The sequence below is a fragment of the Poecilia formosa genome, unplaced genomic scaffold, assembly GCF_000485575.1.
Source record: "Poecilia formosa unplaced genomic scaffold, Poecilia_formosa-5.1.2 Scaffold80, whole genome shotgun sequence".
NCBI lineage: Eukaryota > Metazoa > Chordata > Actinopteri > Cyprinodontiformes > Poeciliidae > Poecilia > Poecilia formosa.
Window position 1 is genome coordinate 1,981,777 of NW_006800019.1, and position 13,191 is coordinate 1,994,967.

At 40.5% G+C, this 13,191-nt stretch overlaps 1 protein-coding gene across 4 annotated transcripts in view; it reads right to left on the reverse strand.

Moving 5' to 3' along the window:
• Window positions 1-13,191, reverse strand: part of fignl2 (fidgetin like 2) — a 51,859-nt gene that overhangs the window by 9,666 nt on the left and 29,002 nt on the right. The window contains exons 1-2 of one of the 4 annotated variants that reach the window (XM_007556682.2): window positions 8,198-8,400; window positions 6,758-6,898 (exon numbers count right to left, since the gene is read on the reverse strand). The exons of 2 other annotated variants lie outside the window; for them this stretch is intronic. In XM_007556682.2, coding sequence (XP_007556744.1) covers window positions 6,758-6,782 — 25 coding nt within the window. In that variant the 5' untranslated portion in view covers window positions 6,783-6,898; window positions 8,198-8,400. Of the gene's footprint in view, window positions 1-6,757; window positions 6,899-8,197; window positions 8,401-13,191 lie in introns of those variants that run through there. One more of the 4 variants, XM_016673698.1, reaches the window with a different exon arrangement.

Consider the following 13,191-nt stretch of genomic DNA (forward strand, 5'->3'; position numbering starts at 1 on the left):
TGGAAATTCATCTTTGGAAAAAGCGGAAAGCTGAGTCTTTCTGTTGAAATCCAAGAAAAAGTATGTGTATGTGGTTTCTCTAGCTTTAGGTCTTAAAACTTCACTGATAAAGAAAATGGCTAACTTTGAGCTTTCTTACTCACCTCCTACACCAAGTGTTGTTAGTAAAGTGAGTATTAGTTTGAAGAAAAAGGTATGTTTTTAATTTACATTTTAGTTTATTAAAGTATTTATACACCTCTAAATGTTCAACGGAAAAATATTTGTTACAATTGCCAGTGGTAACTTGATTTATCTTTTGCGGTGGGCTTTGAAATTGGAAAGCATGATTACCATCACCCTAACCTTCAGCTCCATCCACAGATCGGTTTTAAATAGGGACTCTGACTTAGCCACTTCAAAACGTCAATATTACTTGATGTTTAGAGATACTGGTAAAAATAAAAGATCACTTTCTACCTAAATTTACAAGGGAAATTAATAACTTTGGGCTTAGCTGTGAAAATTGCTGGCTGTCCATCCTTCATCCTAAGAGCATCTGTGAAATCAAGTTGGGAATAGCAGACTTAAGGAGACGTAAGACAATAAAGCAATGTTATTTATCTAATAACTGAAACTGTTTTTATGTTATCAGCTTGCATAAAACTAATCAATTAGCAACTGGAACAAAATCAAGTGTAATGTGCACAAACAAGTCAGGCAAACAATCTTTCAAAACTTTTTGAAAACCTCTGCCATCACAAGTTTAGTGTGCACATAAAGAGCATCCGAGAATCCATTATTTATGTTTCAGGTCTTGATTTGTCATTAGAAGGCCCCCGAGTCCTTTGTTTTCAAGTTCACAGTGATTTATGATACTAATATCAAACAGGACATTCTTTCTGGGCTGTATGCCGTGACATACTGCCAGCCAGTCGTAAAAGCACCAACCTGAGAGGCCAACTGCATTTTACAGCATTGCTGGAGGAGACGGTACAAAATTGTCTTAAGGTGGTCTTCCACTGAGGTATGAAATACACTTTTTCATCTGCATTATTACAAATCGGCTGCGGTAAAATATTCAATTATATTACAGTTTTATATTAATATAAATCAGTGTCAAATACCATATTTTTCTGACAATAAGACACTACTTTTTCCCCCACGCTTTGAACCATGCGGATTACAGCCCGGTGCGGCTTTTCTGTGGATTTTTCTTCAATCACCAGGGGGCTCTTCAGCAGGAAGTGAATCATTGGAAGTCAAAATTGGAAATAGAAGAAGAAAGTGCTAATTTTCATTTAGAACAAACACATGCTAGCAGCAGGCACGACGGAGAAATTTCTTCAAACTCATATCCCGTCATCATGGAAACCACACGAAGAAAAAGATTTTAAGTTGAGGAGTACCGATCTGGTAAAAAACGTAAGCGCGGCGTGAACGAAACCATGGTTCGGCTTTGGAGACAGAGGGCTGCGTCCTTAATATTTATTAAGGATGCAGCCCTTTGCTGGGTCCTTGTGGAAAACCGAGAGCGGCGGAGATACCAGCGTCTTATATATGTACGTTTCCAATCTTTTATTTATTTATTTTTTTTAAATTGTAGGTGCGGCTTATAGTAAGGTGCGCTCTATAGTCCGGAAAATACGCTATGCTAAATGATTTTAATCAAAGATACTGAAATATTGTGTGAGGTGCTGCTAAATATCTGCAAAAAGAAGTGAAAGGTGAGTTCTTGGGACCATTTTTAAATGACTTCAAGACAGGCGCATATCACTCAGAAATAAATGAGTGAGGAACATTATATTAAATCTAAGCACTACTCACAGGCCTACTGTCACTCAAAAGAAAGCACAATCCCACACTCTCGCTTTGCCTCAGTCTGGATCTCTTTCAATGGCCTAAAAAGATGTAATAACAGAGATCTGGTGTGGAGTTTTCACACCTGCTGCCCTGAGTTTAAACATGGATCATGAGTCCTGTCCCAGGAGGAAAAAAACAACTCTCTCTCCTCTCTCTCTCCTGCAATGGCTTTGAGGGGCGTCCTCTGTGTGTCTCTTCTTCTTCCTATCTCTGTACTTGAGATCTTTGTTTCGTGTCTCACGATGACAGTTGGAGTTAGTCTATTTTATGCTTCGACCTCCGCTGGGAATGTTCCAGGCCAGCTGTCAGAAGAGTTTTGTCAGTGTGGAGATCATACCACTTAATAGAGGAAGAACAAAACATGAGAAAGTGCTTAGAAAATAAACTGCGAAACTTAGATACTCTTTACTGTTAGAAATTTAACAATTATTTTTGCTATTTTTTATTTTACGAGTGGAAAATAACAAGTAGAAATTGTCACCACAGCTTGTTTTTCTCTGAACTGGACGGACAAGAAGAGCAGCCAAACTACTTGGTGGCATTTGTTAACAATTGATTCATTGATAAACGTGTTTGGAATTGCTAACGATGATCGTTAGCAGCCTTCATCGTTCATGCTAACGATGAAGGCTGGGTCTCATCTGAGACCCTGCTCATTTTAACAGCGCTTTTCTCAGCACTCTCCAAAAGTAGAAAGCCTCAGGAATAATTGCTGGATGCGTCACTTCATGCTCGTAATTTTAGAAACAACTCCCCCCATCCCCCGAGCCTGCTAGCGCACATCCACAAATGGCAGAAGCCGAGTCCAGCCCACCCACTCCCTATCCCCTGTTCTCTTCAAGAGCAAAAAAACACAGGGTCCCTATTTTCTGTGGCTGCAGGCTGGCTTTAGGTCATTGTGTCCACCAATATATCAAAGAACAGCTGTCCTTAAGGCTCAGTGATGACCAATCGCCCCCTCCATCTGTCTAACCCAACCAATCTCCCACTCTACGGCTCCATCATTTCCATCCAATCTTCCTCGCCTTTCTCTTTACTCCCATTTCTAACCAAATCACCTGGACCCTCTCTGCATCCAGCTCTTACTTTGTGCACGGACAAATTAAGCAAGTCTCAATACATTCGATACACATGCTGCCCTGGCCAAGTTTTGATCCTCCTCACTACAAACATCTAACAGCATTAAAGTATTTTCTCGAGTGCATTAGTTTACTAATTAGCCGTGTTTGTGTGGAAAAACGTGTCACACTGTCGAGCCCTGAATTTCTGCTGCCTCAGGAATCCAGTGAAGTGCAGCCATCCAAGTGAGCCTCAACCCCCTTGCTTCTTAATTGGACCATTAATGGGAGCGGAGGTCTTCTTAATGAGCTGATAAACCCCTTGAGAAATAAAGCACCGGGCCCGTGGACTCACAGGAGCCCGGGTCCCTAAAAACATCTTTTTTTCCGCCCCCCTGCAATACATGCACAAAACATGCACACACTCACACACTGGAGGCTAATTAAAGCCAATTCACACCCACACTAATGATCCTTGCTCTTATTCACACACAGTTTAGCGGGCTGTGTGTTTACTCAAAGACCTCACAGGGCCCTCCACGGCAACACTCATACCACTCTGCCTATAATGGGGAAAGATGCCGTTGTGGCCCTCCAGCCAATGTCTGAGGGGCCTTGGGATGAGATCAACTGCTCTAAAACTTAGAGTAAAACATAAAAACAGACCCAGAAAGGGAGAGAGAGAGAGAGAGAGAGAGAGAGGGGTCACTCAGAGGAGAGCAGTAAAAACTGCCAGACTGGACTCTTGTGTGTAGTCATTCTCTGTGCATGTGTGCTGCTTTAAAAGAGAAGGTATCCCTCCACCAGCGGGGGGGGGGGCCAGCAACAAGAGTTAGGGCACTTCTGGGTTGGCGGCCTGGGACTGATTTAAGAGTGTGTTTGAAGTGCAGATTACAGATTTTTGCACCAAATCCCTCTAGGAGTATCCATGGCCCCTGGAATCTCTCTCAGGTTTCGTCTCAGGTCCGGCGATAGCGGTTTCACCCAGCTTGAGGTATTCTGGACCAGCCGCAGACGAGGACCAAGACAAGCATGTTGTATATACAAGCTGTTGTCATGTCATGTAACCATGGGTGCATCTATGCTCTATGCGCAGAAACAGAAAAGCCAACTACGGGAGTGAGAAGTAGCAGAAGGAAGCCGGACATTCCCATAAAGTGGCATTCCAACATGGAGGTGAGAGTCTTCGCATGCTCTGCACACATGCAAAATCTTTCTCAATTATGACTCCAGTCTTTAACTGAGAGCTGCAGTGTCACCAGCAAGCACATGGGTGAGCTTGTGTGTCACCGGTCTGAGAGTAAACAGTGTGACTACCTCACACTGCTGTGCGTAACCATACGAAGCTCCTTTCTGCAAACACACACTAGCGGGCTGTTCTTAAATGACCTCGACAACAGAGCTACGCTGTACATGGGAACCTACCAAGCTGTCGAACAGAGAAAACCACTGCGCCCAGTCGTAAAATGAGCCCCCCGCCCCACAAAGGTTCAGAAGATCCCTATTAACCAGCAGAGAGACGTTTGAAAGCAGACCAACTTTTCCGCCATCCGTCTGTGACATTCTTAGAGCTACCGTCTCCAGGAGAACTCAACTTAGTATAAGGTGTGTCACTGGATAAGTTAAAATAAGTTAATGTTGCAATCTAAAAGGAATCCTCAGCGTGATCCAAACATGTCAACCTAATTATACTTATTTGTGTGAACATACTTTTGGACATCGTCCTTTCTTATTCAGAGTAAAAGATCTACTAAGTAGATATGGTGCCTATCAAAAGGATGAAATTTGCAAAAAGCAATAGACAAGCTACTGTTGTTCTATTTCCAATTTTGCATGTATGTAAAGTGCACTGAAAAACATGGTCTGGAGGTCTTCAAGTGAGAAACTGAAACAGAATTAACCGTGAGGAATTCACAGTGTCCTGCTGTATCAGGAACAAGGACATTATTTCAGTTTTGTTTATTTAGTTTTCATATTTAAGGATCAGCTTACCAGGGAAGCAACAACACAAATGTTTGTGTTATTCTTCAGACACTTTCTGATATTTAGCAATTTGCATAAATCTATTTTACATTGCCCAAAAATGTTCAGTTACTGGAGAAGAGTCACTTAGCTAAGTAAATTAGAATTATATTATCATGCTTTGTTTTACTTAGTCAGATATTTATTATATTACCACTAAACAAAAAAAAATGTTTTTACTTTGAAGATAGAAACAAAAAGTGATTTCAGATAAACAATCCTTTTAGGAGATTTTTTTTCCAAAAGTCAAAGATGAAGCTGTAATTCCAGGGCCTTTTTCATACTGCTTCCACTTCACATCTCTTGCACAGCCAAAACTCACAAATAGTTTCATTGTGCAATAACAGAATGGATTTAATGATGACCAAGTTCTATAACAGTATTAATAACCACCACATGTTTCATCACAACAACAATTAAAGACAATCTTTATCCATACAAATGTTCTGCAAATCCCCCCAAGTGGTCGGATAATTTTTAACTGAATTAATCAGAAAGTAGGTCATGCTGTCAGTTTCACATTCAGCTTCAAGGTGAGTGATCGCATGTGCATAGCACAGTGTGAGATGAGATAACGTTTCTATTGGGTCATTGCTACAATATTCGAGTCAGAGTTGGATTCATTTTGAAGCAGTGGTGGACATGATGCTGATGTAATGTGGCCAAATGTTTCCAACATGGATAAAAAGTACTTGTCAGCCTGGCTTAACCGGTGATCAAGTTGTGTATGATTCAGTGTTAAATGCATAGTGAGGTGATGCTGAAGTGTTATGGCATCCTTCCAAAGCCATTAAAGGGTAAGACATTGAAGTTTAGGCATGTAACGATGAAGCTTTTCCTGGTCAGTGTCACACTTTTGTTTTCTTTGAGGTCTTTGAGGTGGGGGTTCTTGTCTTTAACTCGCTTTATGAACATAAAAAAGATCAGCATGTTTAGTATTCGATCTGCTAAACATCTGAGACACATCAACATGTCAAGTACATGTCTGATTTTATTTTCAAGCAGACTTACTGGTGCATCTCTAAGAAAAGTAAACATCAAACATCAGCTTATGTTTCAGTCAAGCATTTCTAACTCGAAACAGCCACACATCTGCCTACGCTGCCATTCCGACGTGTTTTACATGCCGGTGCACAAACAGAAGTTTCTGTCATCAATTATAAAGTAATACTTTTTAAATTAACTATTCTGTTTGATTCTCCCTCCTTTCTTGTAACTGTCATGCCAATAATGGTCCATTGAGGCGAGTTAAAGAGCTGGGAAAAAGAGGCTCTTGAGGACGAGGCCACAGAGGCTGGCCCCTGCTGGCCACCAAACAATGCTGTTTTGGAGAGCGCGAGCACTGGACTCCTAAGAGGCCCGGTGTGAGGGTGCCCACAGGGGAGCAATGGCACTGGACATGTCAGTTATTAGGTCAGCACTGTGGGAAGAAAAATGAGAAGCAGGAGGAAGTGTGTGTTGTGGTAAGTCCTGCATTGGTGTATCGGTAAAATTACACTTGCCTAGCTAAGGGGTTTGTGCAGCTTAACCCGTCATCCCTCCATCCTTCCTCTGTTCCTCTTCTGTGCCACAGCTGTTTTCTACCGGCTGCTGATGAAACATTCAGTGCTCAAGGTTTAGCGTTTCCACTCTGCGTATCAAAGAAAAGTCCAGTCTCTGCGCTGAGCCCGACTTTTAGCCACCGGTGCATCGCTCGTTCTGTTTGCACATGTCCACTCCCACTTATTTTTTTCTGTGAGAGCTCATTGATTCAGGCAAAGTCCAACTAAGTCAAGCCTCTGTGGTGTGTAGTTTAGAGAGGAGGGGGGAAAAAAACAAGAGAGTGTCCTACTCACTATAAGGGACAATAGGACTCAGCATTCTGTGGAGCTGGTCTCAGTAAGGAGGAATGCTGTTTCATGAATGCCAGCTAAGGTTAGCGCAGGTCCGGCTGGGGTCCATCACTGGCATGAGCGCGCACTGACAACAGAACAGCCCTGAGAAAGACAGAGAAAAATAGAAAATAGAAATAGATGAGGCTGCTGGAGGCCGCTGTGAAAAGCTTTGACAAATGTTAACCAACACTTTCAGATGAGTCTGAACACGCCGAAGCAGAGGACGATAGAGTTACGGACCAACCTGAGAGCCGTATCGGTGTAACAGAACCAGAATTCACACTCTGTCTCACTCACACACTCAGTCAGCCAAATTCAGACACACAAGACACAAGGGCATTCATTACAGGCAGGCATTAAGCTGATTGTGTAGCTGTGTTCAGCCTCCAAAGAGGGCTTTCTAAATCTGCCTTACAAAAAGACTCATGCATACCATTGCTCCGTGCGCTGGGGCAATAAAGACTGCATTCTTGAGACAGCAAATACTTTTGGAGGTTCATAAGCCAAATGTAGTCAAAAGATCTCTCCTTTCAAGTTTCACGCAACAACCAATCTGGTAAATAAAAGATTTTCAATTAATTTTGTTGACAGGGTAGAATTAAACGTTTTAAAAATGGGAAACAAATTTTACTTTAATTGACTTAAAGAGCCAAGTCAGCATATACTGTAGGAAATATTCATTTTGGTTTTGATCATTTCAGTATACATATATGATAAGGCGGATTAATCTTTCAATGTTTATTGCTTCACTCTTCTATAAACTACAAGAGCTTTGGGAATGCTTGCTTAATTATTCATGCACAGCAAAAAATATGCATTTATCAGCAAATCGAAAATTAAAGGAACAGACAAAAATATTTAATTTCTACAGAAAATTTTATGAATTTTCTCACTATTTATTCCCTAAATTCAAATAACTTTATCAGGCTACAATAATTCACAGTAAAGTAACATTGTTGTCATGGATGTAGAGACACCCAGCTTACAGTAACAAGAAAGACATTTATTTACATTCCTTCGTTCACATGAAGGAGATATTACGCAATTACCCCCTCGATTCGTCTCTGGACGCCAACAGGCTTCACTTCAGCAACAACACAACAACCCCCCCCCCCCCCCACACACACACACACTTTAAACTGACAGCCAACTTTTACCACTCGCAACCCAGAATAACAATCCGCCCCGCAGCAGCAAACCACAGCTTCCACTTCAAACAAACAGAACCTCTTTGCAGGAAAGAGATTCTGTTCGCAGGGGGGAAAGAAACGTCTAATGGTCAGTGGCCAAAGAGAGGAGAGAACTGCTTCAAAAGAGCTCGATTCCAGGCAAACAGCAGGGAGAGCAGCTGGCCGTGACAGCAGATCGACACAGAGATGCAGAGAAGACAAGCGGCCTTACCTATTCATGCCTGCATGTCCTCCATCAGATCTGAGAGCACTAGGATAATCCCCGGAGCTGACCAGACTCGTGTGTGCACTGCTATGCTTTTTTTTCCACATATGGGACACAACTCTGCTCTTTCCCTCCCTCCCTGTCTCTCTCTCTCCCACTCTCTCTCTGCTTCTCTCTCTGGCCAGTGACAACAGAGGTAGCACTTAGCTCCCATCCCCCATGGATCTCCCATCCCCCTCCCCTCCTTCTCTCTCTTTATGCTAAAAGTATTTAAGTAGGAAGAGGGAGAGAGAATGAGGCGAGGGCGTGGACTGACCAATCATTCTCAGAAGCAGAGAGAGAGGCCAATCGTACATCGAAGCTTTGGCTCACCGGACACTGTCCGAGTTTTAGGGGTTTGGTCTGGCGCGAAGGATTCCACTGAAATATAAACAGTAGAAAGATCTTGGGGAAACTTTGACTTCTTCTCTGGCTGACTGAAACTGTTTATCAAGTTGCTTAGCAAAGTTTGAAAGTAATTACCCAGCCAAACAAATTACCCCCACCCAAAAAAAAATGTCACATCACCAGTTGGTTAATGTTGTTCGTCAGCCCAGCTTTGTTAAAGATAAGTTGAAAAATTCCACACATCTTTAGGTAACACAATAAGAGATGACAGACTAGAAAATGTGGTTTAGCAAGCAATAAGAGATTTGGAGATTAACTTCTGCTTGACAGGCCTGTCATGTACTTTGGTGTAGAAGGACGCAAGTACAAGGGGGAGGACGGCAGGAAAAGCAAAATTACAAATAGGAAAGAACATGAGGGAGGAAACATCATGTAGCAAAATTGGTCAAGGATTGGTAAAACAGATAGTCTAAATACTTGGAGAAAGATGATGAAAGAGTGGAAAGAGGGTAAATCGCAAGAAAAACAAGAGAATCGGATAAAAACATGACTAAAACCATGTCACAAGGAAATAATTGAACAAGAGCAAATGGGTAGAAATAAAACAATGGCTGCAATTTAAAAACAGAACATCAAAACTCGACGACTCATGACATCCAGAATAAATGACCTTAACTCATAATGTTGTCATCCTTTGTTTAAAAACAAAGCTGGGGACGTTTCAGTAACGTTAACCTGCTAGTTTGATGGCAAACTGTGATCTTTTAGTAGAAGTTATGTGAATTAAATATACACCAATGTTCCAGAAAGAAAAAAAAATGTGCTGCAGAGTCAGACAACTTTCCTTGTTTGGCAATCATCCGCTCAAACTGGATAGATTTTTTTTACTGATCCTTCAATGCAGACTGGCAACTTCCTCCATTTTTAATCAATGAAAGTCTGCACGTTCATGCAGTATTTTCAGTAAAGGAAGAATTACATGTTTTCTCTTAGTGAAATATAACAGTGAATTTCAGAAGCTACGAATCTCTTCAACCGCATGTACAGGTAGACAGAAGTCACAAATATTTGCCCCGGACAAAGATCTGTGGAGTGAAACCTGTCTGACAGTTTGTTTTGCACCTGTCTCTCTGTGTGTGTACGTTTTTAGCCTCGACTTTCAAAGTCCACTTCAGTTGGGCCTCACAAGCCAAAGCACACAAATGCAACTTTGAGCAGAGAAACAGTAACTGATAGTGATCAGTGCAGCTCTCAGACAGCTATATTCACTTGATGACATACTAAACAAATGAAAAGACAAATGAAAGATGAATACAATCAAACACTGACCCCTCTTTCTCCATACATTTGCAGCAGACTTTTCAAATGATGTTTCTCCAGTAATGATTGAAAGCAAAACATCTTGCCATTATTTATTATCGAAAGAAATAAATCATGACAATTTACAGCAAACATAGCAAGGTAGCTACCAGCATTTACACTCAGCCACCAATCAAAAAAAGCTAAAAAGAGTTGATTGTGGAGTGCATACTTCTGTTGAATGCTATAAAAAACATATTTAGTTTTGGTCAAACATTTTTGAAGAATCGCTGAATCTCCTGTGGTAGCCGTACAGGATGCCTTTCTCCCACAACGCACAGCGTATTTCCATACAGCTCCTCCTTAGAGCTGCAGTCTGCAGCAACGCTCCCTCATTACAGAGGCTGTGGCTTCCCCACTCAGCTCCTTCAGACTAGTGGCAGCTAAAATTTGCAAACACCTGATGGAGCTGTGAGTCTGCTGAGTTCATCATAAACTTCTCAGTCCACTGCTCCCAAAATGGTTGTAAACAGCATAATGAGAAGCATTGTCCTGAAGGCGGAGTGTCAGAAAGAAGAGGAGCTTCTTAAAGAGACACAGACCCTATTTCAAGGTGCTAAAATGCAAAATCAAAGTTGTTTCAACTCAAGTTTGATATGCAGCATTTTTATAAAAACTGAAGGTAAGAGTTACTTTGTTGTGCTATGAAACGGCACTATGTGCCTGGAAAATACATAATATTGCCTCTAACTATTATTTCAGGAATGTATTCAGAGTAAATGATCTATTCACCCCAAACTCCACCAAAAAATCAGACAATCAAATCTTCAGCCAAGCCCAGATTTAATCTGCAGGCATGTTTTCAGTGCAATTTGCCTGATAATAGAGCACATAATTATCAATACTGGTGAAAAGGTGACGAACTGGCAAAGGCTGAATTTCACCGTGCTTCCATATTAACCCTTCAAGGCAACTGGATTCTCCTAAATATCGTGTTGAAAATGATGACAGTGAGGAAATCTTGGCGGGCTTCGATTCTAAGGATGAGTTGAGTCGGGATCAATCAAAGTCCAATACTGGCAGCTACTGGTGAAGTTGTAAGCCGGACAACAGCTGTGTGGTAGCTTTTAAAGAGCTTATCATACATGCTGCTTAAGCCTCTGACCTAAGCATCCCTTCACTTTAAGTAGAACAAAGTACGGCACTGATGTTTCTAGACTGGAAAGATGTTTTCATTCATAAGGATTCAACACCGTTGCAAAAACGTCAGCGCTGTTTTGATGAGACTTTGAAGCATTCATTCATAAAGAATTTGCAGTGATCATGATGACTGGATAAGACAGATATTTTATTCAATCGTATGACAACGTATCCTTCCTGAAAAAGAAAAATGGTTCAGTATGGAAACAACCAATTTGTCGCGTCTGATTTAAATTACGTTCTTTAAAACCTAATTTTTACATGGGCTTAAATGGGTGTTGAAACAACCAAAGGAGAGATTTTTTTCCTTGCAACTAACTATTTTCATTCAAAACTTTTGTTCGTATCAATATGTGAGATGTTAATTTTAAACTGTAAATGAATTAAATAAATGAATAATAAATAAATATAAAATAAAATGTGTGGCTGTTTTCTCATTACACTAAGTCCAGGAAAATAATGAAAGATCAAGATCAGAAATTATTTTCACTCAACAAATAAATGTATTTCTGACACAAGTGCATTGTATTAAATTCATAAAAGTGAATAACATTTTAGAAAACATTGGACCTAGCCTAAAATTGAATCTATTCTTGATCGGTTCAAAGAAGGTGCCAAGTTGGAGGTTTCTTATTTCCTTATTTCTGTCATGCAGAAATAAGGAAATAAGTATGAGGGACTGTTGCAAAGTCAACAAGACAACGGAAGCAACAGTCCACATAGGTTTTTTTAATTTTTTTTTTTTTACACAGTTTGAATAATAAACTAAACCCGACGATGCTGATAGTTTATTGAATTTGTATTGTATTTCAGATTTTTCAATCTCAAAATGCTACAATTATCTTCAGTTCTTTCTTAAAGCTCTCAGTAGAGAGTCATCAGGTGGTTTCAGGAGAGACGAGGCGCAGCAGAGCCCACGGTGTGAAGGTTTGTCTGTGGCGTATCGAGCCTGTAGGGATCTGCAGAGCGGAGAAACCGAGTTGATTTCAGAGCAATGAGATGTTCGTTGAGTTAGGATTGTCTATTTCCGTGAATGGATTAGTAAGTGAGTACTCCTTGTTTGCTAACTGGGATCAATTGGAATGGATGTACTTGACTTGCAATCTGTCTGCATGACTGGATTGATTGGACTTTTTGTCCCTTTTTGTTAAGCGCCTTAAGATGACATGGGTAGTGGATTGGCGTTATTTAAATAAGAATTGAACTTAATTAAACTGAGCACAAAATACACGAAAAATGAAAACGCTGCGTTTTCTTTCCCCTTTGACGTGAAAGTCAGTTTTGTAATTATTTCCCAACAGATGGAGTTTGACGTCATTCTCCCGTTATGTCAGGCGATTTACAGCAAAAGCTTCAGCAACAAACTACAAGTACTGATAAATATTATATTCTTCTTTTCAATTTGTACTTCCAGACTTCCTGTTACTCAGGTTTTAAACATGCGTCTTTAACACAAATGATAGCAGTGGAAAAATATCACAAGAAATGTTCTAAGACTTTTTTCAATTTGAGTCAAACACAGAAAATAAACATAGTAAGATGAAAAAAAAAAATTCTGACTCACCATTTTTACACCTGTAAATACTTTTAATGCCCCACCCAATGTTTTGATCAGGTGACATTTGAGTTTCATATTCTGGCTCTTAACTCCCAGCTGTCAGTCTGTTTTTAGCGCCACATTCAGGCTCAAATAGCACAGTCGTCCTGTTACATGGAGCCAGTTCTCCAGTCCAGTTTCTGTCCATTTGTGCTGCTGCTGCTGCTGCACAAGAATAAATCTGACAAAAACTCAACCCGACAGGAAATTAAACTAATCATACTTTTCTTATGCGCCTCTGATGCATAAGAAAAGTATGCACTATGAACTATGAGAAAGTACTACTACTACTAGTACTATCATTAGTTTTCATGAATGTATTTGATTTTAATGCAGCACACTCACAGCCATCCTCCTGTCTTGCACTATTTTCTTTAGTCATTTGTTTGCCATATGAGTGACCACCCCAGGCTTTTGTTACTGCCATATATTAATTTATAAACCTCAATATGTTGATTTATTTTAGCAGTTTCTTGTTGTTATATCAGACAGAAATAATACAGAACAAAATAGAAGA